The 26,675-nt window shown below is 50.2% G+C and overlaps 1 protein-coding gene across 2 annotated transcripts; it reads right to left on the minus strand.

Moving 5' to 3' along the window:
- Positions 1 to 324: 324 nt before the first annotated feature.
- On the minus strand, positions 325 to 22,084 carry VEGFA (vascular endothelial growth factor A). 2 transcript variants are annotated; one of them, XM_036766432.1, is made up of 8 exons: positions 20,980 to 22,083; positions 16,957 to 17,008; positions 12,392 to 12,588; positions 10,906 to 10,982; positions 10,308 to 10,340; positions 6,959 to 7,030; positions 4,807 to 4,938; positions 325 to 2,481 (listed from the first exon to the last, which is right to left on the minus strand). In XM_036766432.1, exons 1-8 carry the CDS (start codon positions 21,043 to 21,045, stop codon positions 2,460 to 2,462), a joined length of 651 nt encoding a protein of 216 aa, XP_036622327.1. In that variant the 5' UTR covers positions 21,046 to 22,083; the 3' UTR covers positions 325 to 2,459. The 2 variants fall into 2 exon arrangements, with proteins under 2 accessions (XP_036622327.1, XP_036622325.1); XM_036766430.1 differs by lacking the exon at positions 325 to 2,481 and adding an exon at positions 2,490 to 4,607 and having other exon boundaries at positions 20,980 to 22,084.
- Between the last annotated feature and the right edge of the window lie 4,591 nt (positions 22,085 to 26,675).

Raw genomic sequence — 26,675 nt, forward strand, 5'->3', positions numbered from 1 at the left:
CTTTCACTCCCTACACCTCCTGCTGCTCCCATTCAGACTAGTTAACCCCAGATTCTTTTACGCCCAGAGTGGCTTCCAGCCAGACACCCAGTGACTGACGCCCCCTACCCTGAGCCCAATACAATGATGTCCTCCAAGAAACTAGGGCCACATGACCTCCACAACTCCCTACCCACCAAGGCAAGAGTAGAAACCCCAGGTTCCTAACAGGAGGTAAAGGAATATAAGGGAAGGAAGTAAAGGGAATTAAATGGAAACCAGAAGTAGAAACGGGAGGAACTTTGAGATCAGAATTAAATTTTTTAATACAAAAAGCTTCTTTTTTTAAGATATAGCTGTATTTTTGTTGTTGCTGCCGTCGTTTAAAAATAAATATGTACTACGGAATATCTCAAGAAACTGCACTAGAGACAAAGATGTGATGTTAATATCTTTTTTTCCCCACAATTATTACGGATAAACAGTAGCACCAATAAATAAATGATAACAAATATTAAAATTAAAAAAGAGAGAAATTTAGTATGTAGAATTTTCTATTTTTTTCTTATTTTGTTTTTTACATATAAAAAAAAACAGAATGGCGAAGTCTATTTCATCCAAATCACATATATACATAAACATATATATATATATATATATATATACAAACACAAGTAGCCAAATATATATATAGTATGTAGATGTATATTGAAACCTTATTTCAACAGGAATGTGTGGGGGGAGCAGGGAAAATGGGGAGGGGCAAGTGTTAGAAAAATTAAATATCTGTTCGGGGCATGCTACTGACCATCGCCAATGGTCCCCCCGCCCCAGTCAAGGTGGGGAGATACTGGAAACATGAACTTTATTCCCCCCCAAAAAAAATACAAATAGAAGAAAAAAGAGTAAGAGAGAAAGAGAGAAAGAGGTATATTTATAAATAGTTGAAATTAAATATTAACCGAGAATACTGAAAAGCCCTACTCTTTTAATTAAATTAACTGTTTTAATTTCTAATTAAAAAGGGATATTAAATAAGTAATATAAAACACTTTTCTTTTCTCTGCCTCCATACCAGGCATATGGATCCTGCTCTGTCTCTATCCACTGTGGAGTGGGAGGCAAGGTCAGGGTCCAGGGTCAGGGAAGCACTCCCACACCCACAGCCACCCATTCGCCCTTCACCCTTCACCCTTGGTGCCTGCCTACCTTCAGACAAGCCAACTCAAACACTCTGGGGGAAGCTTCCTAGTGGTTTAGTAGTCTTGAGGGTTTATCTCTGCCTTCTGGAGCCTGCCTCAGTGAGCAAGAGGAAGACAGAGGGGAATAGCTTCTCCTCCTTGGGAAAAGGTTTGGGGAAGGGGATTGCATTGGGGGAGAGGGATGTATTATCACATAAAACGCACCACCCCCTATCTCCACCTCATCATAATATCCCTCTCCAGAAATGTTCCACTGTGGTGTGAAGGGCACCCAGGCAATTTAGACCCAGGGGATAAGATATCTTGTTATCAGGGGGGTTTGGAGAGCACCCCAGCACTGTAGCATTCTCTGGTCCCCATTCCTCCTAACCATGCTGCTTCTTTCCTGTCTTCCATCTCCCAACCCTCTCCCCCAACTTGACCAAAATAAAAAAACAACCCCAAAACAAAAAACAAAAAAAAACCACAACAACAACAACCTAGGGGACAGGTCCAAGGTGCAATCCGATAGAGGAGTAAAATATGGGGGCCACAGCTGGGTATGTGTCAACACGCCCTCAAAACCCAGAGCCAGGCATCAAATTCAACCTCCAGGTGCTGGACCTCTCGTTCAGTCATTCTTCCTGGGGCCAGCAGGACAAGGCAGGCCAGGGAGGGACAGAGTGGAAGGCACAGATAGATAGCTCTGGCCTCCCCCAAAAGAAGGTGGCCGTGCCAATATCACTGCTCCCATCTTTCCCCAGCTGGATTCTGTGTGGGTATTTTTTTTCCCCAGTCAAGTCCACAGCAGTCAAATACATCCAGTGAAGACACCAATAACGTTAGCAATGTTAATTATTTTAAAAAAGAATATATATATTTTATATGCGTATATAAAATATATATATTTATTTTTATATATGTATATATATATGAATGCATGTACGCGTGTGGGTGTGTCTATAGGAATCCCAGAAATAAAACCCTCTAATCTTCCTGGCTCCATGATTTAGCAGCATGAAAAACAGAATTGCAATCCAACTGGAAGAGGGACCCCTGCTCGGTCTCTTGCCCGGGAATGCTTCTGCTGGAGTCACACCTTCCGGACTCAAAGTGCTATGCGCCTCTCTTCATCCTTCATGTAAGGTTTCTTTTGGATTAGTGTTAGTTTCATCATCATTGGGTTGTCAGTGTTGGTGACGGTGGTGGCGGTGGTGGTGGCTTATGGTTTCTCTTAATTATTCTGATTCTTTCTTTTCCAGGTCTGAGAGGTCTGGCTCTGGAAATGCCGAAGGGGGCTCACCGCCTTGGCTTGTCACATCTGCCAGGAGAGACAAAGACCAGAAAGGTTATAGACAGTATTAACTGTGTCCAAGCATTCTACTATCCACCTTCCCATGCACAGTCCCACACTTGGCAAATAAAGATTGGGGGAGGAGATGTGGTCTGAAACTTCTGCGAGCTTCTAATGTGACAAGGTCTCTACCCTCTGGGAGCCCCACCCCACATCTGACTGGGGAGATACAGTTCTTGCCCTCAAGAAGCCCCTGAGGCTGATGGGGGAGACATAGTTGCTGCACTCCGGGAGCCCCAAGTCTGAAGAGAGACAGTTGCTGCCCTCAGGGAACCCCAAATCTGATGGGGGACACACTCCTGTTCTGACGAAGGAGACACAATGTTCCTGACCTCAAGGAGCTACCACTCTGGTTGAGATGAAACAGACATGACTCACGTTTACAAAGTGACATACCAGCATGTACCAACAATTAGAGAACCAACTTAGTTAAATTATATATGTCAAGCACCCTTACAAACCTTAAAGTGCTACAAAAACGTCAGCTTTTACTATTATTATTTGTTAGTAATAAATGATGGACAAGACAAAGTAAAGGAGTGATCGAAGTTAGTTGGAGTCAAACAGGAAGGGGTAACTCAAGGGTGCGAGCTAAGGGTTTTAAGGGTAATACATAGTTTAATAGAGGAGAGTAGGGAGGGCATTCCAGGCATCAAGTATGAACCATAGAGGAACCATATTGAAGAGTAAAAAGTGAGGAGGAAGATATGGATAGTCCCCAAAAACCAGCCTCTAAAACATTTAAATTTTGGCAGGGCAGGTGACACAAAGAAGCCAAGCATTATCTGGGAGTGCCTCTCTTCCCCACCTCAGTCTGTGGGTTACGTCGAAGCAGAGCTAATGAAGCATGTCTGGCAAACACTTCTATGAAGACTATATGCAGACTGATGCCAGGTGTCCTCTTGCCCCCAATTTACTGTCTGTCGGTTTTAGGGGAAGGGGCAAAGGAAAAAGTGAACAGAAAAGGGAGGAAACTCTGCTGTAGAATGCTTTCAATGAAGAGAACTCCAGATCTTCTCTTCCACCCTCCTGATCCTAAAAAGACCTATCCATCAGCCCACAACATCCCTGCAGAGCAGTTGATGAAGTTAGGCTGAGATCACATCTGGTAGACTAGAGGGGTGGGGTCAGAGAGTGGAAGTAGGCCGATCAGGCTGGGCCTGTGGTGTCTGAGGTCATTAATTTGCTTTCTCGGTCTAATTCATGTACCCAGTAGCCTCAGATGCTCCAAACTACATATTCTGTCCCCACCTCCAACTACATCAAAACCTCTTCCCACTGGAAGAAGCAACAGATACATCTTCTCTACCTGGCTATATCTGCAAGGACATCTTCTGTTCCCAGAACCCCAGGGAAGCACAGATTAGAATATGCCTCAGCTGTCCCCTACTCCTCCCCACCAACACACACTCTGGGTTCCATATCGCTGCATGGGACAAATGGATCCCCCACACCAACATCTCAAGGTCTTAGTCCTCAGTATGCCTGCCCCCTGGGCAGTCACCATCCCAGGAAGGCTAGGTAAGTCAGCAAAAAAGGCAGCCCAGGCAGACATTGTATCTAGGTCTTTATTAGTAATAACAAATGAGAAAAACCAAGTTGGAGAGGAAAACAACTTAGGGTTTTCATTAACCTCCCCCACCCTGAATCCTTATTTGCTGCAGGATTAGAGGCAGATAGGAGCCACCCAATTTGCCCCAACAACATCACGGTATGGTACAAAGAGCAGCAAACAAGGAGTGAGAAGACCTGGGTTCTAGTCCTGGCTTTCTTCCATTCTCTGGGACTCGAGTTTCCTTATGTGTCAAATATGTGCCTACTTCAGGGGTGGGGGGAGGTGTAATGAGGGTCCCATAAGACAATGCTGGTAAAAAAAAAAACAATGAGAAATAACAAAGCAACACAAACACACATTATTATTATTAATAACAACCACCTGGACCCAGACAACACAGCACATCACAGGGTGTTACCCTCCACGACAACACCACCACATGGAGCCACGCCAGTCTGTGCACACTGCCAACGGGGGCAGGTTCCCTGGCGCCTGGCCAGGACAGAGCCCCGACACTCCACCCTCCACGGAGGGGATCCTGAGAGCAGGAGAAAGTAGCAGTCATAGAGCAGGGAGCTAAAAGCCAAGCGAGCAGTCTGTTTCTCTGTGTGTCTGTTTCTGTCTGTCTTTCTTTCTCTCTCTCTCTCTCTCTCTCTCTCTCTCTCTCTCTCTCTCTCTCTCTCTCTCTATCTCTCTCTCTCTCAATCTCTCTGTCTCTCTCTGTTCGGGAAACCAACCTGCAAGTTCGTTCGTTTAACTCAAGCTGCCTCGCCTTGCACCTCGAGTCTGTGTTTTTGCAGGAGCATTTACACGTCTGCGGATCTTGTACAAACAAATGCTTTCTCCGCTCTGAGCAAGGCCCACAGGGACTGCAAAAAGGCAAAAGGAAAGAGATCTAAGCTAGAGCTTCAGCAGAGGGAAAAAAAACATCCCCGTGCAATATACCCCCACCCCCTAACACATCGCCATCATGGGCTCCCACCTCCCTTCAGGGCCCTCTCCCAGTCGTGCGCTCGACTGACCCCACTCCCCATTCCCAATATCAGAGAGCTGCAGCAGAAAGAGGCAAAGAGGCAGCTTCAGAGAGGCCTGCATAGAAGAGCCGAATCGGGCAGCAAGATAGGAGAGGAGTCCAGAAAGAAGAGGCTGGTCTAACGGGGCAAAAGGAGAGAAGACACAGCGTGCTTGAGCAAAGGCAAGTCTCAGGACTCCCAGAAATGGAGGTGGGGTTTCCTCCTGTGGCATGGTATAGGGCCAAGAGCACAACACTTGGAGGCAGGAGAACTGAGTTCAAGTTCTGGTTTTGCACGAACTTGAGCAAGTCACCTGCCTCCCCAGGCCTCAGTTTCCTACCAAATGAGGGTGTTAGAGGCAGCTAGGTGGCGCAGTGAGTAGAGCACTGGCCCTGGAGTCAGGAGGACCTGAGTTCAAATCCAACCTCAGACACCTGACACACTTACTAGCTGTGTGACCTTGGGCAAATCACTTAACCCCAATTGCCCTGCCTTCCCTCCTCCAAAAAAAAAAAAATGAGGGTGTTGGACTAGATGACCTCTAAGGTTCCTTCCTCCTTTAACATGCCAAAATGCTACAGACCACAGAAAGACCTGCAACTAGGCACTATCCTGCACACTTTGGGGCCTGGGGTACAGTGGGGCATGGAGCTAGCCTGCAAATTCAAGAATGGCTCCAGCTCCACAGATATATTGTGGAAGACTTGGGTTCAAATCCTGCCTCAGACACTTACTAGCTGTGTGACCCTGGGCAAGTCACCTAATCTCTTTGGGACTAGTTTCAGGTGATCCTTTCCAGCTCTAAATCTGTAATCCTATGATTCTGGGAAGACAGAAAGTCTAATCCAAGAAACTCCATTGGGGAGCAAAAGAATTTGGGACTCTCATTTGCAAAGTCCCTTCCCACCAATTCTCAGCTACTGTTTAACATAGGGAGCTGATCCCAAAAGGGGGCTAACTTCTCCCCCAAAAAGGAATCAATGCTGCAAGTATCACCTTTCCAATGACCCCGGGTCAATACAGGCTTTAGACCACTTCCCAACCTGTAGCGTGAGGAGAGGTGGGAAGCAAGCCACAGCACCCTTCCCAGAACCAGTCAGGTACAATCCCAAGAGGCCAGGAGCATCCAGAGCCTCAAGCCACTACTGCTCCCTCTCTCGTTCCTAAGTACAGGAAGCCAGGGTATACCCTCTACCCCAGGCATACATTTCATTGCTCCCTCAAAGATACAACAGGAGAAAAGATTCTTCAAAGAGATAAGGTCCATGTTAATCACTGCGGCCTAGGTTGAATTAGAAAAACTGGCAACCAGAGAAACGTCTCCTGCTTTGGCCCCTCTCCGGCCATGGGACAGGAGGAGAAAAGAGGGCAACCATAATGTTCCTGAGAACCTCTCTCCACCCCCAGTCCTAGCCCATTCCACCTTCCACATCGTCGCAACATCATCCACTTATGTACACATTCTCCTTCCCCAAACCCTCTTCAAGTGATCCCATACCCATCCTTATCTAAGACCCCCATTTGGGGGGGTCTTAGACTTCCAAACAAACGCATAAGCCAAGAGCTAGATTGGGCAGGCACCACATCCCAGTGCCCATGCCAACAGAGACCCGCCACCAGTGCCCAGTGGGTAAGAAAGTCTGTGCCCAGCCAAGCCATAGCCTCCCACACTGGTCCTCAAGAACCCAGGGCCTAGCCAGACAGCCACCACCACTCTGACCCCATCGGTGCCAATTAGTCACGTGGAAAGAATGGAGACACTAGGGAAGGAAAAGATAGGTAGGGGTGTCACGGGGTGCTACAAATAGAGGGATTGATTATGGGGAGAGCGGATTAAGGGGAAGGGGTGGTTAAATAGCGCCGGGCACCAACGTACACGATCCAGGATTTATACCGGGATTTCTTTCGCTTGCGCTTTTGCCCCTTCCCCTTTCCTCGATTTGATTTTCTGGAAAATAAAAAAACAGAGACAGAGACAGACAGAGAACAGGTCGGGGCCAAGGAGGGGCAGGAGGAAAGGGAAGGAAGCAGAAAGGGTTGGGGTGAGGGGAAATATACATCCCCTCCTAAGCCCAACATCCCGGTGGCTTCTCTCCCTACACTCGGGGAGAACAAGAGAAGAAGGAAGAGGTTTAATGGGATGAGGGTCTGGGTGGGGGGAGGGGGCTCTGCAGTTTAGCCACATATGCATGTGCACCATAAATAAAGTCCTTCCTCTTCATTTTGCTGACTTCGAGGAGCTGGAGAGAGATGACAAGTGACAATCACCCTCATCACTCCCTTCGTTAGGGCATAAGATCCAAGGAGAGTGGGGCTGCAGGCAGAATTTGTTCCCATATTTTGGCAATTTCTCCCACCCCTGTCTATATGTGACGGGAGTGGAAAGGGCATTGGCCTCAATGGTTAGCCCCGGGTTCAAATCCTGGCTTGGCTTCTTATTGACTCTGTAATCCTTGGACAACTCACTTATTCCTCTGTATCTCAGTTTCTTCATGTGTGAAATGGCCTTATAATAGTGCCTGAACTTCCCACCTCCCGGGCCTCTATGAGCCTCTGCTTCACAGATGGGAATTTTTACTGCTGTTGTCATCATTATTAACAATAACAATAATAAACTAGCCAGCATTTATGGATCTCTTTAAGGTTTGCAAAGTGCTCTACAAATACTCTCTCGTTTGATCTCCACAATCTGGAAGGTGCTATTATTATCCCCACTTTCCAGAGGAGGAAACTGAGGCAGAGGTTGGTTATTATTATATTTATCATTATAACATCATCATATGTTATAATTACAATAAACAGCATATACATTTTGGTTTAAATATTAATAAATAATAAAATGCATATATCGTAATTATATAATAACATCGTTATCATTACCAACATAGTGCCAGTCATGGCTCTTGGGGCCTAGAGGAACATGGTCTAGTAGAAAACACACTGAACTGAGAATCAGAAGATTCAAGTCCCATCAGCCACTTCACCAAGACTCAGTTTCCTCACCTTTATAATGGGGATAACACTTGTACCACTCTCCCTCACAAGGTCGTTAAGAGGAAAACACATTGTGAGCCTTGAAAATGAGTAATTAATTTTACCATTCAGGGTACTCCAGACCTCTGGAGACAGGCACCCTGGGGGGAGTGGTGCGGAAATACCACACCTCTACCAAATCAGGGTGCTTCCTTCAGCCCCAGCAACATGGAGGTGGGCAGGGGGCAGGGGGCCAGTGCTGAGCAAAGGCTCCAGGATTCCAGGCTGGCGTAGAAATGCCCTTAAGGAAGGATGCAAGGCAACAAGGGGGAAAGTGTGTAGCAGCACAGGGTTTGGAGGGGGCCAGGAGGAATGATGCCCTCCAACCCCATTTCCATATAGAACAGTATATGAACTGTGAGGGGGCTGAGCCAACAGCCCTGACTCACACTCCTGGCTTTCCACTCAGCAACCTAAAGAATCACCATTAAGGGGGATGGGTTCAAAAACCCAAGGCATCGACTGGGGAGTGAGCATGGTGTATATGCTTGAGGAAGGAGCTGAGCGCAGCCACCATGTGGGGATCCATTCCATGGACAGTAGCAACTGTCCACTTCCAGGAAGAGGCCACCCCCCAGAGCCTGGGGGAAAGAGAGTTTGTGAGTTTGAGGGGGAGGGGGTGTGGGAGGAGAGAGGCTGGGGCGTAACTTGGCAGGGTATCCTCCCCAGGCCCTGTCAGAGCCTGTCTGCCTTCTCACAAATTTTTCTTCCAAGCTCCCCCTCTCTAGCTGCAGGCAAGGCTGATATCCTGAGAACAGGCTGGGGAAGGGGATAGGGAGCTGGGACTCATAGGCAATAAGGAAGTGGGGGAGAAGTGGTGGGCTGTGGCCTGATTCACCCCCATCAAAAGGAAACCATCATTACCCACACTGTCCCGCAGTTGGGAGAGGTGGATACACCCCAGGGAGTTTTGCCAAAAAGGAGGGAAAAGGAGGAGAAGAGGGGAAGGGGGGGGGGCTTCTGTTATTCTCCTGGGGAGAATGCACAGGGGGTAATAATAAGCAGTAGAGGTGGGGAGGAGGGAAGGGAGAGTCCTAGGAAACCAGGCTCATTCATCCACACAGTCTCTCCACAGAACACTTCCAACATCCCAGCCCCCTGCCCCATCACCACTTAAATTGCTCTGGCACTAAGAGAACATGATGGCCTTGGAGAGGAGAGAGGAGGTTGTCTTGTCCATCTGTGAGACCAACTGCCCCTAGGGCAATGAGTAAGGGTAGGCACAGAGACAAGGGAGAAAACATGTTCTCTCTCAGTCTCCACGTCCATCTTCTTCAGGCTCACGGCAGCTGGACCCAGACTTCAGGGGTCTAGTTTCCATTTGGTGGCCTAATAACCACCCCCTTCATCAGTTCCTGCCTAATACTGCTGTGCCTTTGGAGTCAGCCCTCCACCCTAAACAATATCCCATTCCCAGATTATAAAGCACCTGCAAACTGAGGGACCTAATCAGGTCAGATATTGACATCTACTAAACAAAGCTAGCAAATCTACCATCTAATCCAGAAGAGCATCACATTCTCACTTTGACCCCAAAACCATCCAGGGGCAGTGACAAGGTAGAAACCCCAGGAGAACCTGCTTCCCCTCCAAGTACAGCCTCCAAAACTGAGTCACAAGATAGCAAATGGAAATGTACCACACACCCCTACCACCACCTGTTTCCCTGACAGCTCCAACCCCCTGCCCACACCCCCACCCTGTAGCAGGATATCAAGTGTTCTAGGGTTAACAACCCACCTGAAGGTCAGACTAGTGAGCAAACAGGGCACTAGGACACTACAACATCAGGCAAGGCCATATAGAAGATGGAGCCCAGGCTCAGGGGCTAGCAGCTCTTCTCAGCAGGTAAATGCTTTGGGCCAGGATTTCCCAGTAACCCTCCAGCCAGATTTCAGAACCTAATTAATCCTGTGAGGAACCCGGTGGGTTCTCCATTTGACAAGGCAGAAAGGGAACCATCTAGACCACACAAGAAAGAGGGCTCCTTCCACTCCACCTCCAAACCTGTCTGGGCCCACCAATCAGCTCTCCACACTTATGCCTAGACTTAGTGAGTTCTGAATAATGCTGAATAATTAATGACCCTGAATAACAGACCAACTGAAGGGACAAAGAGTAAAAAAAAAAAAAAACCCAGCAAGACAACCGGCCGAGAAGGAAAAAAATCATCCAAAGTCACGTCCACTTACTTCTCTTGTTTTCCTTTGACATCTTTCTTTGGTCTAAAAATGAGAAAATGAAGAGAACACAGGGGGAAGGTAAGAGAACTGGCTTCCTCCCATCTCCAACATTCTCCCCCTCCCCCACTACTAGGAGAGCACCCAAGAACTAGTGTTCCTTTTCCTCTTCCCAGCCTCATTCAACCCATCCTCCCTTCCATGTTCTTGCCTTCTATTCAACCTCCCAATCAGCTTGGGCACTGGGAAAACAAAGAAAAACAGCCCCTGACGTCAAGGAGCTGACAGTCTAGTGGAGGAGGCAAATGGGCATGCCCCTTCATCATTTCCTCCATTTGTACCATGCTGTACCCTCAGCCCTACTAGGAGGCCCTTAATAGAAAAGGTCGCCTTCAAAGAACCACGTCTCCTTCTTCTCCCTACCCACTCCACCCTTTGTTTCTGTGTCTCTGACTTCTAGGACCTTCTCATTTGTGCTTCAGCCTACTGGTGTGTACCTACTGAAAGCATTTCCCTCTGGCACCCCTTCTCTCCCTCTCTGACCTCCTCCCAGTCCTGAGGCTTCCCTTCTCTTCCCCAAAAGCACCTTTATCCATGAATCTCCCCTTACCTGCATTCACATTTACTGTGCTGTAAGAAGCTCATCTCCCCAATGTGCTGGCCCTGGTGAGGCTTAATCCTCATGATCTGGGAGGGTAGGAGGAGAACATAGTAGTTAGTGACCCAGCCAGCCACTCGCCCGACACCCCCCTGTCTCTTGCCACTCAACACCCAGGGGTCTCCAGGGATGAGTCCCCAGGGGGTTAAGGAGGTAAGGGGGAGGGGGGGGTAGTTAATGGCTGTCAATAGGACAAAGCCACAGAACCCCGGACCCTCCTCCCCTTACCTCCTAACTCCAGTAACCTCAGGGAGCTGATGTGGCTACTTCGGGTTGGCCGAGCTGGGAATTTGGGTCCTGGGTTGGCACCATTTCCAGCCCCTCCCTTATCCCCCCTCCCCAACACCATATCCACAACCAGACTCCTGGTACCCACAAAATTTTAAAAATCTGGTTCTTCTTTTCACCCTGCTCGTGCCCCATTTGAGGGAATAATTTCATTTCCCCAAAAAACATTGGCCTAAAGAAGAACAAATCTCTCACCAGATACACATTCCTAGGTTGTCAGGAAAAGAAATGGGGATAGGGGGGAGGAAGAGAGAAGCAAGAGTTCAATATTTTCAAGGACCTGAGTAACAAGGGATTAAATGCCTAGTCTCTTAAAGTCTGTGCCTCAGGGGGCAATGCTGCCAGTTTCCCTAGGACGAGATTCAGAACTGGCAATCAGTGCCAAGGGCAGGACCTTCAGGGCAGAAAGGAGGAGTCAAAACAGGAAGGGGAAGGAGAGGAGGGAAGGGACAGGGGCAAGGCCGAGGACTTGGGCTGGGGTTTTGCACTATGACGGTACAGAAAAGAGGGAGTTCTAGGAAGAAGAAGGTGAGCCTCCTAGTCCTGGCCAGCCAGAGCTGTCCCACAACTGCTGAGCAGAATCTCAAGGACACTAGGGAAATGCCTCTGGGAAGCAGGGGGTGGGGAGAAAAGGGACAGACACTGTGCCTCCTGCCCCTGAATGCCTCCAGAAACAAGGAGCTAGGGGCCAGGACAGGGGAAGAGGTAGAATAGGGTCAAGGGTCAGGGCCAGGGCTTCAACTGCAACAGGAAAACAGGTAGAGGGATGGCCCTAAAGGGAGACTTCCATTCCTCTAAAGAGGAACATTATCTTTCCAGCCTGCCTGGGTCCCAGTTGGGTCATCTTGTCTATGCCCCTGCCTCCAAGCAGGATTCCCGCCCCTCCTCTCCCCCCCCACCCCGCTCAACCAGTTGCACCTCAGGAAAACAGGACACCAGGACAATTGCCTATCCTGTTATCAAGAAAAAGAGATCTCAAATCTCAAACCTTCTTGCTGTCAAAAAAATCTCCCTTAAAAATGTTTAAATTGTAATAAAAGAAACTTAAAAATAATAAAATAAGTTAAATTTTAAATAAATGTCTGAACTCCTTTGCCCTGGGAGAAAGCTTCTCCCCCCACGGGTAGCCACCCAAGGCAGCTTTCCTCACCTGCATGGTGACATTGTGCACCTCATAGGGAACACACTCCAGCCCCTCATCATTGCAACAGCCAGCACACCTCATCAGAGGTACACAAGACGGCTTGAAGATGAATTCCACCTCATCTGGGTATTCTTGGAAGATGTCCACCAGGGTCTCGATGGCCCGGCAGTAGCTGCGTTGATAGACATCCAGAAACTTCACCACTGAAGGAGAAGAGGCAACTTATGAGTTCGAATGAATGTGTAAAGTGAAAGACACCGGAGAAACATCGAAATGTGTCTTCTGACCAGCCAGTATTCCTTTGTAAAAGGGTTTGGCCCCAGTGCTTCGTAACCTTCAATAAGGAAGGGGGAAGGGAAGAACAGTTGTCTTTCAGTCATTTTTCAGTTGTATCTAACTCTTTGTGACCCCACTTGGGGTTTTCTTGCTCTCCAATTACTCTCTCCAAAGTATGAAATTTCTCCCTCTCTCCCTCTCCCTCCCTCCCTCTCTCCCTCCCTCTCTCTCTCCCTCCCGTTCTCTCTCTCTCTCTCCCTCCCCTTCTCTCTCTCCCTCTCTCCCTCCCCTTCTCTCTCTCTCTCTCTCTCTCTCTCTCTCTCTCTCTCTCCCTCTCCCTCTCTCTTTCTCTCTCTCTCTCTATATGTGTGTGTATGTATATATATATACACACACATACATATATACATATATATGTATGTATATGTTTTTGTTGTTGTTGAGTCAGACTGGAGTAGTTTGCCATTTCCTTCTCCATGTCGTTCTACAGATGAGGAAACTGAGGCAAACAGGGTGAAGTGACTTGCCCAGGGTCACATGGCTAATAAGTATCTGAGGCCACATTTGAATTCAGGTCTTCCTGACTCCAGGCCTAGCACTCCATCCACTAAGGGTCCATGAACTTGGTGATTGTTGGGTTTTTTAAAAATTTATTTTGATGAATATAGTTTAACATAATTGGTTTCCTTTATAATCCTATACATTTTATGCATTTAAAAACATCCTAAGAAAGAAGTCTATGGGCATCACCAGACTGCCTAAGGGGTCCATGATGTAAAAAAAAATTCAGAATCCCTGAGGGTTCCCTTAAGTTCCATGACCCCTAGTCATGTTACCTCTCAGAACCTCAGTTTTGAGACTCAAAGGGACTCAAGGATCTCTAAGGAATTTCCCAGCACTAAAGTCCATTTCTTAAGCACCCTCCTCCACTCCCCAACCCTAACTCCCTTCAGAACTCTGGCCTGGATTCTACCCCTCATTCTTCTGGCCAACCCCAGCAAGGTGCTAGTTCTTGGGACACCTTCTGCCACACCTGACAGGCTGGAGAAGGCTGGAGAAGAAAGCCTGGGAGTGAGATGTAGATGAAGAAGCATGTGTGAAGAGAGAGAAAAGGGACAATGGTCTTCCTAGAGGGGGAGCCTTAGGAGTCCCACATATTTCAGTACTGCCCCAAACCCCCTCTTCTTCCTGGGGGGCAAAGCCTCTCTCTCTGTTAAGAGTTAATCTTTATTCACTCTGCTCCACGCCCTGAACCTATACAGCTGCTTCCCTTCCCTAGTCTGGGTCCCTAGCAGAAGAAAGATATTTGTGCTAGGGAGGGTGACAGGGTGGGGAGGGGTGTCAAGATAAAATAGGGAGAGAGGACTGTTGCACATGATCAGCCTGAAATAGAGAAGGAAAATCCAAACTTCATATGCCTAGGCCTTCCACTCTCACCCCTGTTGTGGACCTCTAGGGTTTCCCAACACTTTCCCAACACAAGGGGAGAAGCAATGCCAGAGGGTGGGGAGGTCTCTGGGGAACAGGGCCACAGGGCAAGAAACTGGCCTTCCACACCCCAAGCATGTGCCTGGGAGACCCACCTTCCTGGAGAAAGGGAGAAGCTAAGGGAAAAAAAACAGGGAGGGGAGGCCTCAGCTAGGCAGTCCTGAGTGTCAGCGGCCAGTGGGCACGGCTAAGTGTGCCAGGTGAGAGACCAATAACACTGCCTGATAAGAGGAAACTGCTTGCATCATGGAAAAAAAAAAGGCTGTGCTACCGCTCCCTTGGCTAAGTATTTCTGGAGGAACTGAACAGGTGACAAGAGGCAACAAAGGTTCCCTGGGCTAGGTAACGGGGCAGAGAGCTTGGGGTGCAGTAAAGCATGAAAGGGTAACTCAGGGTCAAGGGGACAGGGCACTCAGAGGTGGCAAAGCACACTCAGGGAAGAAGTATAAACAGAACCTAGGGAGAGACAATCCAGTCACAGAAACGCTGGCTTCAGAGCCCTAGATTCAAATCTCAGCTGTGCTTCTTACTGTGATCTTGGGCAATCCAATCAATAATCTACCAATCAGTATTTATTAAGTATCTACTCTGTGCCAGGCACTGAGCTAAGCACTGGAATCCATTTAACTTCTCTTGGGCCTCAGCCTCTTCATATGTGAAATGAGGGTGCTAGATGTCCCCTAGAGTCCTTCTAGATTGAAATCTATGATCCCACTAGTCAAATCCACATGGTTCCAGTCTCTGACCACTAGGACCCCTACCCGTCCTGTCAATCATGGTGCAATGTACAGAACCCTGGACTGGGAATCAGGAGGCCTGGATGCTAGTTCTGGCTTTCCAACTGACCCTATGTGTGGGAGTGAGTGGGCATCTGAGGCCATATTTGAACTCAGGCCCTCCTGGCTTCAGGGCAAGTACTCTGTCTACTTTGCCACGTAGCTGCCCCCACTTTCAGTCTTAAGAGCTGCTTGAGGCACTGAGTTTAAGTGACTTGAGGAAGGTCACACAGCCAGTATGTGGCATAGGCAGTACATGAACTTAATGCTTACTGAGTCCAGTCCCCTCTGTTTTCCATATGCTATGCTAAATTGCCTCGCATAATATATACATATTTGGAGGCCAGGAGGAGATGGTAGACCCTTCCTCTACTTCATCCTGCCAAGTTCATATGGATAGAGGACTGAAATGCGTTGGTGGGGAGGGAGGATGGGAACAATTTGCTGGAACTCAGGAAAACCTGGGTTCTTATCCGAGCCACTCCTAGCGAGCCACAGGCTAGTTGTCAGCCATCTCTGTGTAGGAATGTTCTCTGCATCCCTGATGGATGGCTAGGAAAACAAATGTTCTTAAAGGACATAATTTTTTAAAATCAAGCACTGAGAAAGATAATTAATTTTGGGAGTTTCTGGCCCTTGTTCTAATTGGGTTGGGGAGGGGGAGAGGAAAGAGGTAGCTAGATCTCTGACTGGCTTGACAGACCCCTACCCTGCATGCCCCACTCCGAAAGCCAGGGGGTGGTACAAAAAAGAGTTGGCCTATAAGCTGGGGAGATCATAGACCCTTACAAGCCAGTGGAGACCCCACCCAAGGGAAAAGGAATTCTAGGCTCTCCAAGACAGAGAGGGAAGAAGCCTGTCATCCTAGAACTGGTCAGAAAACTCCCCTTAGCACCCATCCTAACCCCCTCCTGTCACTGTCTCCAAATAAAAACCTTCCTCACACTCAAGCACACATACAAACACAAATATATCCACATTCACACAAGTACACATGCTCACCAGCCTCAAACATCCAGGGTTTTCCTTATTTATCGAAGACAACCTTTTCTAAAGCAAACAAAGACCGTTTGTCTTGCTTCTCCCAAGCCACAAAGACCACTAGGAAAAGCTGGGGGAGCAGGAGAAAGGTTCTTGAAAGGGGGGAGCGGAAGAAGAGTGAATCTCTAACGGGATCCAGTGTGGTTGTAAGTGGGACAGAGGTGAGAGAACCATTCTCCAGCTGATGAAGAAGGCAAGGGACACAACAATGGGAGAAAGAGCAGCTAATCAGGGATTCCAAGCCCAAATAGAATGGGAAAGCAGCCTAGTGTGGCCCTTTAGAAAAGAACAATCCTAACCATACCCTGGGTCTTGACACAGAGATGCAGAGTGATGGGTGAAAGTGAAGGAGATGTCTGCCATTAAAATACCAAAGGAGAGCAGAGTAAGTGTTCAAGGGTTGTAGGAAAAGTCGGGGAGTACCCAGAGAATAGGGGCCCTATCAAACAAAAGACAGGCAGGGTTTAGGAGGCAAAAGGGGGTGGTGAGTCAGCTTCACAGCTACAGCCCTCTGCTGGCACCAAAAGGAAGTTTACCCCAGTAACATTCCTGTTCCTTTGGGGGGAAGGTAAGGGAGGAAAAGAAAAAAAAAAACTCCCAACCCTCTCCCTGCATGGGGGACTCTGGGACTGGATAAATCACTCTTGGCCTGGGACCCCTACCTGACCACTGTCCTCTCTTAAAAATTCAAATTTGAGGATGAAAGGATAAAAGGTCCATTTCCTACCTGTGCCTGAGAAGGTTTTGCCCAGCCAAGAAATAGATTGGACCTCACAGAAAACTAATAGCTTAAATAAATAGCATGGTGCCCTCTCTCTGGCCCCCACCAACCCTACTCTCTTTCCCTGTGCTTCATCCCCAGGAGGGACCTAGACCAGAGAGTAAAGGGCAAGGACTGAAGGAGTCAGGGTTCCCTGCTCTGCCCCTTCTCCATCTAATGCCCATCCTAGATGTGGAAGGAGTTAGGGCACATGGCATGAGCAGACTTACCCTCGGTGGATTTCCGTTCTCCTTCTTCTGGGGTAGGTGCTGCCTGTGACCACTGTAAACAAAGCAGAGAGTGAGATAGGGGCATGGGGTAACAGGAGAAGGGTGCATAAAGGTGGGGTTTGCACAGGCTGAGCCAGACCCTCACCCTGCTTCCCTCTAGCCCTTTCCCTGGTGTCCCCATACAACCCAGAGTTATAGACCCCAGTGTCTCAATTGCGCTGGTCATAACCCTTATCCCCTCATGAAAATATTTGAGGTCCTGCACTGGGGAAAGGTGCATTGAAATGGACCTCCTCCAGCCATAGCATAGCCTAGAGGAGAGAATCATGGGGGTCCCCCAGAGATAGAACTAGGAGAAGCTAACTAGCTAGGTAGGCAGGGAGGGAAGAGATTCTGGACCTTTTCCAACCCCCTCCTCAGTTCTCCTATTGTACTCCTTCCTCACTCCTACCACTTCACCCAATCAATCCTCCAAGCTACCCCTCCTCAATACATGTACACCGGTCCAAAGGCACTGACTAGAACTAAAGGGGGAAAAAACATGATCTAGTCTGGGCAGGAAGGAAAGGATCCAGCAAGAAAAACAGCACCGGTGACCTTATCTAGTTGACATGACAAATGCCAGGGGTAAGGTGGTGTCAGACGAGGGAGGAAATGGAAGACAGCTGAGACACCCCTGGATAACCAAGACCCATTTCTTCCCTGCCCCCAGATATGCTCAATCTGACCCTCAGGGGGCAATGGTGAGGGGCTGCTTATTTTGAAGAAAAGAGGGGGAAAAGCCATACTGAACTAAAGGGGGAAGCTTAGTAATATGGCTACAGGGCCCATACCTTCCAAATTGTCATTTCTCATTCCACCCCTTAAGTACAAATTAATCTTTATTTCCAAGTTCTCTCTCAAACATTTCCCTATTTCCTGGTCTCTTCTCTCCCATGGAATTGGGGGTTCCCAGGTTCTACTATTTATGTATACCTGTTACTCCCCTCTCCAGCTCCCCCAGATCCTATTGTACCCTGATACTAACCAGTCCCAAGAAGGCTGCTTATCTTCCAGAACACTCTGGACACTGAGTCTCCCCCACCCCCAACTCCTGGCAGTCAGCCCCTCCCCACTGACTGTGAAGGTCAACAGACAAGAGCCAGGACACTGACAAAATGGATGCCCCCTTTCAGGCCCAACCCCCACATCAGGAGATCAGGGAAGGGGTGCCAGGCCCCTCCTTATTATCTCCCCTCAAGGACCTTGAGACCCTTTGGGGCCAACTGAGCAGCAGGTGGGGTTTCCTCCACCCCAGAGAGTCCTACACCCCAGTCCTCTCTGTTCACTAGGTTTTTCCTCCAGTATAAAATCCCCAAACACACACACACACACACCACATAACCCCCCTCAATTCTACCATGCCAAAAGCAGATACTACTCTTCTCTAGGAAGGATCACAAAGACCCTAACACATACCCCCAACTTTATCAAGGTTTTTCCCTTTCTATAACTTGATCTCAGCTGAAAAAGGGGTTTGAACTAGATATGCCCAAGATCCTTTCTGGCTCTAAATCCTATGATTTCCCAGGCAGTCTTCTCCACCCCATGTCCCCCCATGAACTAGCTCTCATTACACTCTCTTGTTTCCCCTTTGTCCATTAGCTCCCATGGCTCCCTAATATTCCAATCCTCTCAGTGACCTACTGAGAGGCTGAGAACCCAAGCAACCTTGTCCCCACCTCCCAAGTCCCCAAGGCCATGGGGCAGAGGGAGACTTCCCCACCACCACCACTACCACCTCCACCACCACCACCACCACCATGACCACAGCCACAGAGAGGGGGCGGTGCCCAGTGGGGGAAGGGCTGAGAGGCTGGTGCCCTTCTCTGGGGGCCTATGAAGGTCATAACTGTAGCTAGACAACCCTTCCCAAGTCCTAGTCCAGAGGCCTACAGCTTGGGGTGAGGGTAGAGGAGAGATTTTAAGAGTTCATAGGAATAAAAGCTTCCTGGGGGGAAGGAGTGGTCTTTGTTGCTAGTTTCTGGGAAGGTAGGGAATGTGATTTTGAGGAGGGGGGTGGCTGGACAACAATAAGATCTAGTAGTACCCAGTACCTGAGCAAAGTGTCCAAGTAATTGTCCCTAGGACTGGCAAGAGCACCTCCCCAACCTTCATGGTAGTGACCTCCAGGGTAGTCTGGGCCTAGCATTCAAACCCAGAGAATGACACCCCTTTCTGCATGTTAAGGTAGAAGGGAGCATATTTCACAGGGCCTGCGGGAAGGGAGGGGTTCCAGCCTGGTCTTCATTCCCTCCAGTTCTTTCCCCCAATCACCATATGGAGGCTATAAGGAAGGAGAAGGAATGGGGAATAGTGGGAAGCAGCCCGGATCCCCGGTTTTTACCATCCTAGAGCTTGCCCCTAAGAGGGAGAAGCAAGGGCATGTATGCCGAAGAAGCAAAAGAACCCCACTCTGCCCAGCTAGCCCTGAAACTCAAATGTCACAGCATTTTGGAAACATTTTCAACAAAGTGGGAGGTGCAGGGAAGACGGAGTTCAGCTGGGAGAACCAAACCTCAGCATATAAACCTCTCCTCAGCGCCCCCCTGCACCCCCCTAATCTGAAAGCCCCCGTCGTCCGGCTACACACTGGGCCGTGGGGGGAGGGGACAGGAGGCGGGCTGTCACCAGGTCACTACAAGGGCGGAGTCGAGACCAAGCGCCGCCCTGGGCGGGCTCTCTCAGGCCGGGTCCACTGGCAGTGACCGTCCCTTTCCCAGGCCCCGCGGGCGGGAAGGAAAGAAGGGGGGGAGGGGGGAGGAAAGTGGGGGGGGTGTCTTACTGCGCTATAAAGAGGAGACGGGGGGGGGACTATGCTCCCTCCTCGATTAAAAACAATACAAGACATGGTGGGGAGGGCTGATGGGATCAGACAGCAGCTGGAGACTTTCTCTCTTGGCTCAAAAAAAGGGGAAGGGGTGGGGGGGCTCTCAGTTCTGGGAAGTTGGTAAAAGGGGTGTACTCAAATTTCCCTCGTATTCAAAAGGAGTCGGGGAGGGGGCCTGGTGGGGGGAAGGGGTGCTACCCGCGGCTCAAGGCTGTGGCTAGTTGGGGTCACCTTCCCTGGGGGGAGATCGGGTACGGGATGTGTGTCCGTGTGTTTTCTGGGGAATTGTGAAAAGGCTCTCCCAATCCAAGGACCCCGAGCCCCGGCCCAGGCAGCTCTAGGGGAACACGCGGCCCGGCCAGTCCCGGGGCTGATGTAATCGGCTTCGCGCAGCGCGCCCCCGGCGCCGAGGAGGGGGAGGGAGGGGACTGGGAAGGAGACCTGAGAGAGGCGGGGGGAATGGAGGCTTTACAAGCTGCACTCCTGGGGGTACCAGAAGCTCACCCACCCACAAACTTTTCTCCAAACTCATTTGGGTTGAGGGCGGAGGTTGGAAGAGAAAGTGACAGACCTGAGCCCCTGGAGCTCTCTCTTTAGCATGCTCTCAGACTGCTTCCCTCCCCAATCTAAGATCCGTGACCACCTCCCCATCTCTCCCCCCCACCAGGGGGCACGGCTCCCGGCGCCCCCTCGGCCCTGTCTGTTTGCTGGGGGACCCGGCGACAAGGAGCAAACTTGAGCCGCCAAAGCATTAGCCCAGCCCCTCCGATTCCCTCCTCCTCCCCTCCCTTCGGCTGGGATCCTACGTGCGTGTGGCTCCGGTGGGTGGGCAGGGCCCGCGTGGGCGGCGAGACCCCAACCAGATGCTCTCCCACCTAGCAAGCCCCCTCCCCAGCCCGCTCCGCACTTGGGGGGGGAAATTACTCCCCAATGCCCGGTGCCCACCAATACGAATGGGCACAGATCTCACCATCCCCACTCCCAAGGTTAGGAAAAGGAGCCCGCTGCCCCCCATTCCCCAGCTTCCTTCCATGCTTCACCGCCAAGCACTGTGCCTCCACCCCCACCCCCACCCCCGCCAGCTTGCCGGACACTGGCCGCAGCCGCCGCCACCACCACCACCAAGCACCCCTTGCCAGCACCAATTCGCTTACCTTAGCATGATGGAGATAGAGCAGCAGGGCTAAGCACCAATGTACCCAAGTGAGCATAAAGTTCATGGTTTCGGAGGCCCGGTCGGGGCCGGTGAGGCTCTCACTCCCTCTCCTCCTTCTCTCGCTCTTCTGCTGCGGCGGCGTCGGTGGCCTTGTCCCCCCGGCGCCTTCTTCGCTGTCTCCTTTTTCCCCCGGGGCCAAGGCCCGGGCCAGGGCCTGGGGCGCGCTAGCGGGCTGGGCGCTCACGGTACTCTCTAAGGCTTCACCCGTCCATGAGCCCGGCTCTCTAGAGCCGAGCCTCTGCCGCTCCCGCGGCCCCCGCACCTCTTCGTTTTCTTCTTTTTCTTCTTCCTCCTCTTGTCGCCGCCTCAGCTGCCGCCGCTGCTGCTGCTGATCCGGGCCCGAGCGAGCACTGCTCTCCGCTCCGCACGGCTCGGCGCTCCCGGCGCGGACCACGGCTCCTCCGGAGCGAGAACAGCCCAAAAGTTGGACAAAAAGTTTCAGTGCATAGTCTCGTACCCCTGCACCCTCCACCCCGCCCCTAGCCGCTGACCGGGGTTCTGCTCCGGCTCTCTTGCAACCGAGCCCGCCGCCGTCAGAAGCCGGGGAGAAAGGAAAGTGTGCGTGCGAGGAGGGTCCCCCCTCTTGTCGGTGTTTGGCGGGGTTGCTGGCGGTGGTGCGGAGGAAGTGTCAGCCCCGGAGCCGCTGGGTCCCCGGGTCTCAAAGCTGGGGGGGCAGGGCTCAGTCCTCTTTCTGCGGTCCGTTCCCTAAAAAAAAACCCGAGGTCACTTACTTTCCTCTCTTTCCCTCTCACTCTTTGCTCTTTCTCTCTCTCCCCCTCGGCTGGTTTCCAAAATCCAGAGAGATCTGAGGGAGAAGGAAGGGGGGAATCCCCCCAGAAAAAAGTCCTCCCGATTGTAGTGAGAAAGGAGGGAATCAATCGAAAAATAAATTTAAAAAAAGAGAAGACGGTGAAAAAATTTGAGAAGCAAACGAGAGCAACCCCAACAGTCAAGCGCAATGTGCAGTCAGGGGAATATGTCGTTCGTCCTTCCCTTTCTCTTCGCTGTCTGTACCCGGCTCTGCTCGGCCCAGTTTCTCCGCCTCTCGGTCAATTTAACAGGGCCTTCAGGAACGCCTCCCCGCTCCGCGCCCCTCAAAAGCTTTAAAAAAAAAATTAGCTCCGCCCTTGCCCTCCCCCCCCATACCTTCTCCGCCTCCTCTCCAGCCAACCCCCACCCCCCCCCCAAGCTAAAGTGGAATTTAAAAAAAAAAAAGCCTTTTCGCTTATTCCTCTATGTCTAGTAACCCCTCCTCCCCAGTCCCCTACCAACCTATTCCCCTGTTCCTTTCCTGCTATTGACAAGGGGTTGGGGGGGGTCTCCCCACCCCTTCTATATCCTCCTTAGCGTTATAGAAATCTGTGTATAGACACCCTTCTTTCAATAGGGGACTTCCCTACAGGTGGGGAGGCATGAAAGTTAGGGTTCCGACCTTTCCCACCTCCCCTTCCCCAGAGAAACCTGTTGCAGTTAAAGAGGGTACTTTTCTTCCCCCCCCCCCGCCCCAGTAATCAAAACTGAGAATTACCTTCGTCCCCAAGAAATTCAGTTACAATCTCTCTCTCTCTCTCTCTCTCTCTCTCTCTCTCTCTCTCTCTCTCTCTCTCTCTCTCTCTCTCTCTCTCTCTTCTCCCTCTCCCTCTCTCTCTCTCTCCCCCCACCCCCGGCAGAGTTGGGGGAAGGGGAAAAGAAAGAGGGAGGGGAGATATTTAGGGTTATACAGGGACAGAAGCAGTCAGACCTCCTCCCCGCCCCCCCCCCACACTTTCCTGGGAATCTTCTGCAGAGTAGAGCGATGGCCATAATCAGTGGGAACCTTGAAGTGACCCCTGACCTTCTTCCTGCGCACCCCACTTCCCCCCACCCCTAGTAAAGAGAGATGTGAGTGGGGGTCGGGGAAGAAGGGAAGGAGAAGCAGACTGCCTATTTTCTCCCAAGTTCACCTGGCTAATGAAGCTGGCCATGGTGAAGGAGCGCCGCCTAGTGGCTATAGACGGGAGACCCTGAAGCTCTAGCCCCAGGGCTGGCTGAGCCCTGGTTGGGGGGGGTTTACTGATGGAATTCAGTTTTTGAGAGGGTAATTTGTTCTTAAAAGTGCCTACTTCCTCTTCCCCCAGCTACACAGTTATTGATAGAGTGGATGCAAGCACAGAGGCCCGTAGTAGAGGTACTGAAGGAAGAGGCCCAGAAAGGAGATACAGTTCTTTCCCCTTGAAGGAATTTAAAGACTGATGGAGGAGACCAAGGACCCCTGCCCTTTGGAGAACTCCCAGCCTGGAACTAATAGGAAGCATTATCCGTGCAAAATAACAGGAATGGCTCAGCCCCTGTCACATTAGTGCAGAGAGACAGGGGCTGATTCCTGTGGGATGAATACAGGCAGCCTTCTTGGAAGATGGCAAAGTTTGGAAAGAATCAAGGCCTGACTGGGCTGAACTGAGTGGAAGCTATGACCCTGAGGGGAAGCAGAGCTGTTGAAGCCCACGTCCACACCAGACTGTCCGCAGAGTCTGGCTCAGCTGGGAGGAAGAAGCAGCTGAGGAGACAGAGGCCCTTGTTCATGGTGCTGTGGGGACTGGCATGGACACCGGGTGATGGAAAGCCTAGCCTGGGCCTGACGTGATGATTCAGGCTTAACCCACCAGTAGTTCAGCACGTTTACACACAGCTGCCCAGAGTTGCTCCTTACACACCCCCTAGCCTAGGGTCTAAGGCTGAGATTATCTGCTACTTCCCCTTTCCAGCTACATTTCTAGGTTATGTGGATGGGATTTAGAATACTGCTCCCCTTCAGTCCCTCCTATTTCCTCCAATGTCCTTCTGGCACCCACCCTCACCTGTGTTCTCCCAGCCTCTTCTCCTCTCCTGTTCAATGGTCCCCCCTCCAGACCCTTGCCTTCTCATTTTTCCCAATATTCAGCCAGTCCTCAGGTTGGGCTTTACCCAGCTCCTCCTGGACTGTTCCTCTGGAAAGAATTAGGGGCTCAGATGCCTGTGGGAAGAAAGGAAGCTAGCTTGTCCCACTGCCTACCATAGAGCTTACCCTAAAAGCACACAGAGATCGTCACAGGAATGATTATCAATTTAGAACTGGAAGATACCACAGAAATCACCTAGTCGAACTCCACGATTTTACAGGTCTGAGGTCCAAAGAAAGGAAGTGACTTGGTAGAGGCCAAGCAGGATTCTAAATCCAGTGGATCCCTCTTGTCAGCCCCCTCCAGCCCCTACCCACCACCCCATAAATCACTGTAGTACAGCTGGGACAGGCTTAGCAGGGCCAGGAGCACAGGCTGGGGTCCAATTTAAGGTAAGAGAATCCTGAAAGGTGATCTTATCCATTCCTCTGACTCTGTTCCCCTGCCCCCTACCTTGTCCCCAACATACCTCTCCCCCTCTGCCCTACACAAGATGCTGCCCCAAGGTGGTCAAGATCATACACTCATATGCCAGACACTCCCACCAAGCCACCCCAGTCTCACCATGGAAGGAGATAGGGTTCTGAGCAACTCTGTAGAGGGAGAGAGACATAGTTTCTGCCCTTCCCATCTATATCCCCCTCAACCAGCTGGCAAGACCCCCAGCTGCTAGGGACTAGCTCTTCTTACACTTTATAAATGTACATTATCTGGCTTAGTGGTCCCCCTCCCAGGGACTGGCCTCCTTGCCCAGGATAATTTTCTGGCTGGCAGGATTGGGGAGAGGGTCATGAGGTGGGTGTGGGGAGACTGGAGAGTGTGCTAAGGTTCCCCATTGTGAGTCTAGATCTGGCTCTGAAGCTCCCTCTGTCCTGGACCCCTGCCCAAAACCAGAGCTCTTTGGGTACAATAGCTTCACAGGACAAATCCCCCTGACTCCAAACCCAGAGTGAGAGTGTCTGGCCTCAGAATGACTCACTTTAGCCATAGTTCCTTCCTATGCTCCCTCCAATTCCCCCCAAACACCCAGAGATGTGAATTGGTTAAAGAAGGGGAGAACTCCAGCTGCCCCAATGGTTCTTTGGTGAGTGGGGGAGGCTGACAGAGGAATGGGATAAACCAGAGCTACCAGAGGTACCATGGGCATGGAATAATAGGATTTATAGCTGGAAGGAAACTTAGAGATCACCCAGTCCAATCCTCTTACATGACAGAGGAGAAAAACAAGGTCCAGGGTGGTAAGATGTCATATACATGGAATTCGAACCCAAGTCCTCTGGTTCGCTTTCACTGTATAATGTTGATCCAACGCCAAGTTTAGTGCAATTCCCAGGACGATGATAGGGGAGAATATCTCCTGGCTGGGATGACATGCCCAGATAAGCAGTCCCTTTCATGGAGGGAAGGAAATGGCATTAACCTAGCCCCCTCAGTACCTCTGGGACCTGGCCTCCTAGGGATGAGCCCAGTCAGGTCCGAGGGGTGAAACTGGAGACTTTTTGACAAGGACTAACATTGACTCACCATTGTCACCTAGCTTTAGTGATTTGTCTTTCCCAGGAGGGTTGGCTATTATAGACCCACTATTGTTACAACGAAGCAAGACCAACTTTACCTGAGCTATATAAAGACAACACAGAATATACAAAGAATTTTTTTAAAAAGGCCATATTGTGTGTCCCTAGCACCAATTCTTAATTCTTCCCTTGTGTGTTTAATCCCCTTGTACAAAGTCAGTCTCATTAGTTCTCCCTACATCCCCACTGGGCAGGGAGAGGTTGTGATGATTACTGATCTGTCCACACACACACACACATACACACAGACACACCCTGAGAATCTCTCAGGGACCTAGAGATGGACAGTGACTAGCCTAAGGTCATACGGCAATGAAGAAAGGCCAGTACTGTAGGAAGGTAAGGCAGATATCAGCACACACAAAGAACCTTTTGACATCTTCTTCCCCCCACCTCACCTGAAACAAGGTACACTCTTTTGCCACTCATATCACAAGGCATCAGTAGCTACTCACCCTTGAACGTGAGCAGGCAGCAACCCAACCAGCAACTCAGGGGCAAGGGTAGCAGAGAAGGCCCTGTGGAAGGAAGAGGTTTAGAGTAAGGCTCCAAGGAGGAAAGAGAAGGATGTTTGGCTGGTAAGAAGTAGAAGGTTGTTCCAGGTGATGGGGGAAGGGGGGAAGGGGGCCAGGGGGTGGGGCAGACTATGAAAAGAGGCTGGGAGCCAGAAGCGGAGCCATAGACAAAGGAGGTAGTGATCAACCCATAAGTATAATAACCGTACTTTGTAGTGAAGCCCTCTCACCTCCTGAAGAGGCTCCTAACAGGACAGTACCTCTCACAGTAAGGGGAGGAGGACAGCCATATCCTGGTGTAGGGAGGGTGGAAGAGACAGAGAGAAGATAGGAATCCCTCTCATCCAAGAGTGAGAAGGACAGGGGGCCTGGGCAGGTGGGACTTGGTGACCATGGCCAGAGCAATAAGAAGGACACAGCTGGAGAAGGTTGGCCCCTTCTCGTGGGGTGGGAAAAAGAAAATACAAAGGGGCAATGACCAGCGAGGAAGTCAGGGAGATACTATTGGAGTTGGGCAATAGGAGCTGTGAAGGCACCAAACTGCACTGATGTTACTTTAATAGCTGACAGTTATAAATCCATTTAAGCTTGGCAAAGTAATATATATGTGATATATATTTTATA

The sequence above is a fragment of the Trichosurus vulpecula genome, chromosome 7 (genome assembly GCF_011100635.1).
Source record: "Trichosurus vulpecula isolate mTriVul1 chromosome 7, mTriVul1.pri, whole genome shotgun sequence".
Lineage (NCBI taxonomy): Eukaryota > Metazoa > Chordata > Mammalia > Diprotodontia > Phalangeridae > Trichosurus > Trichosurus vulpecula.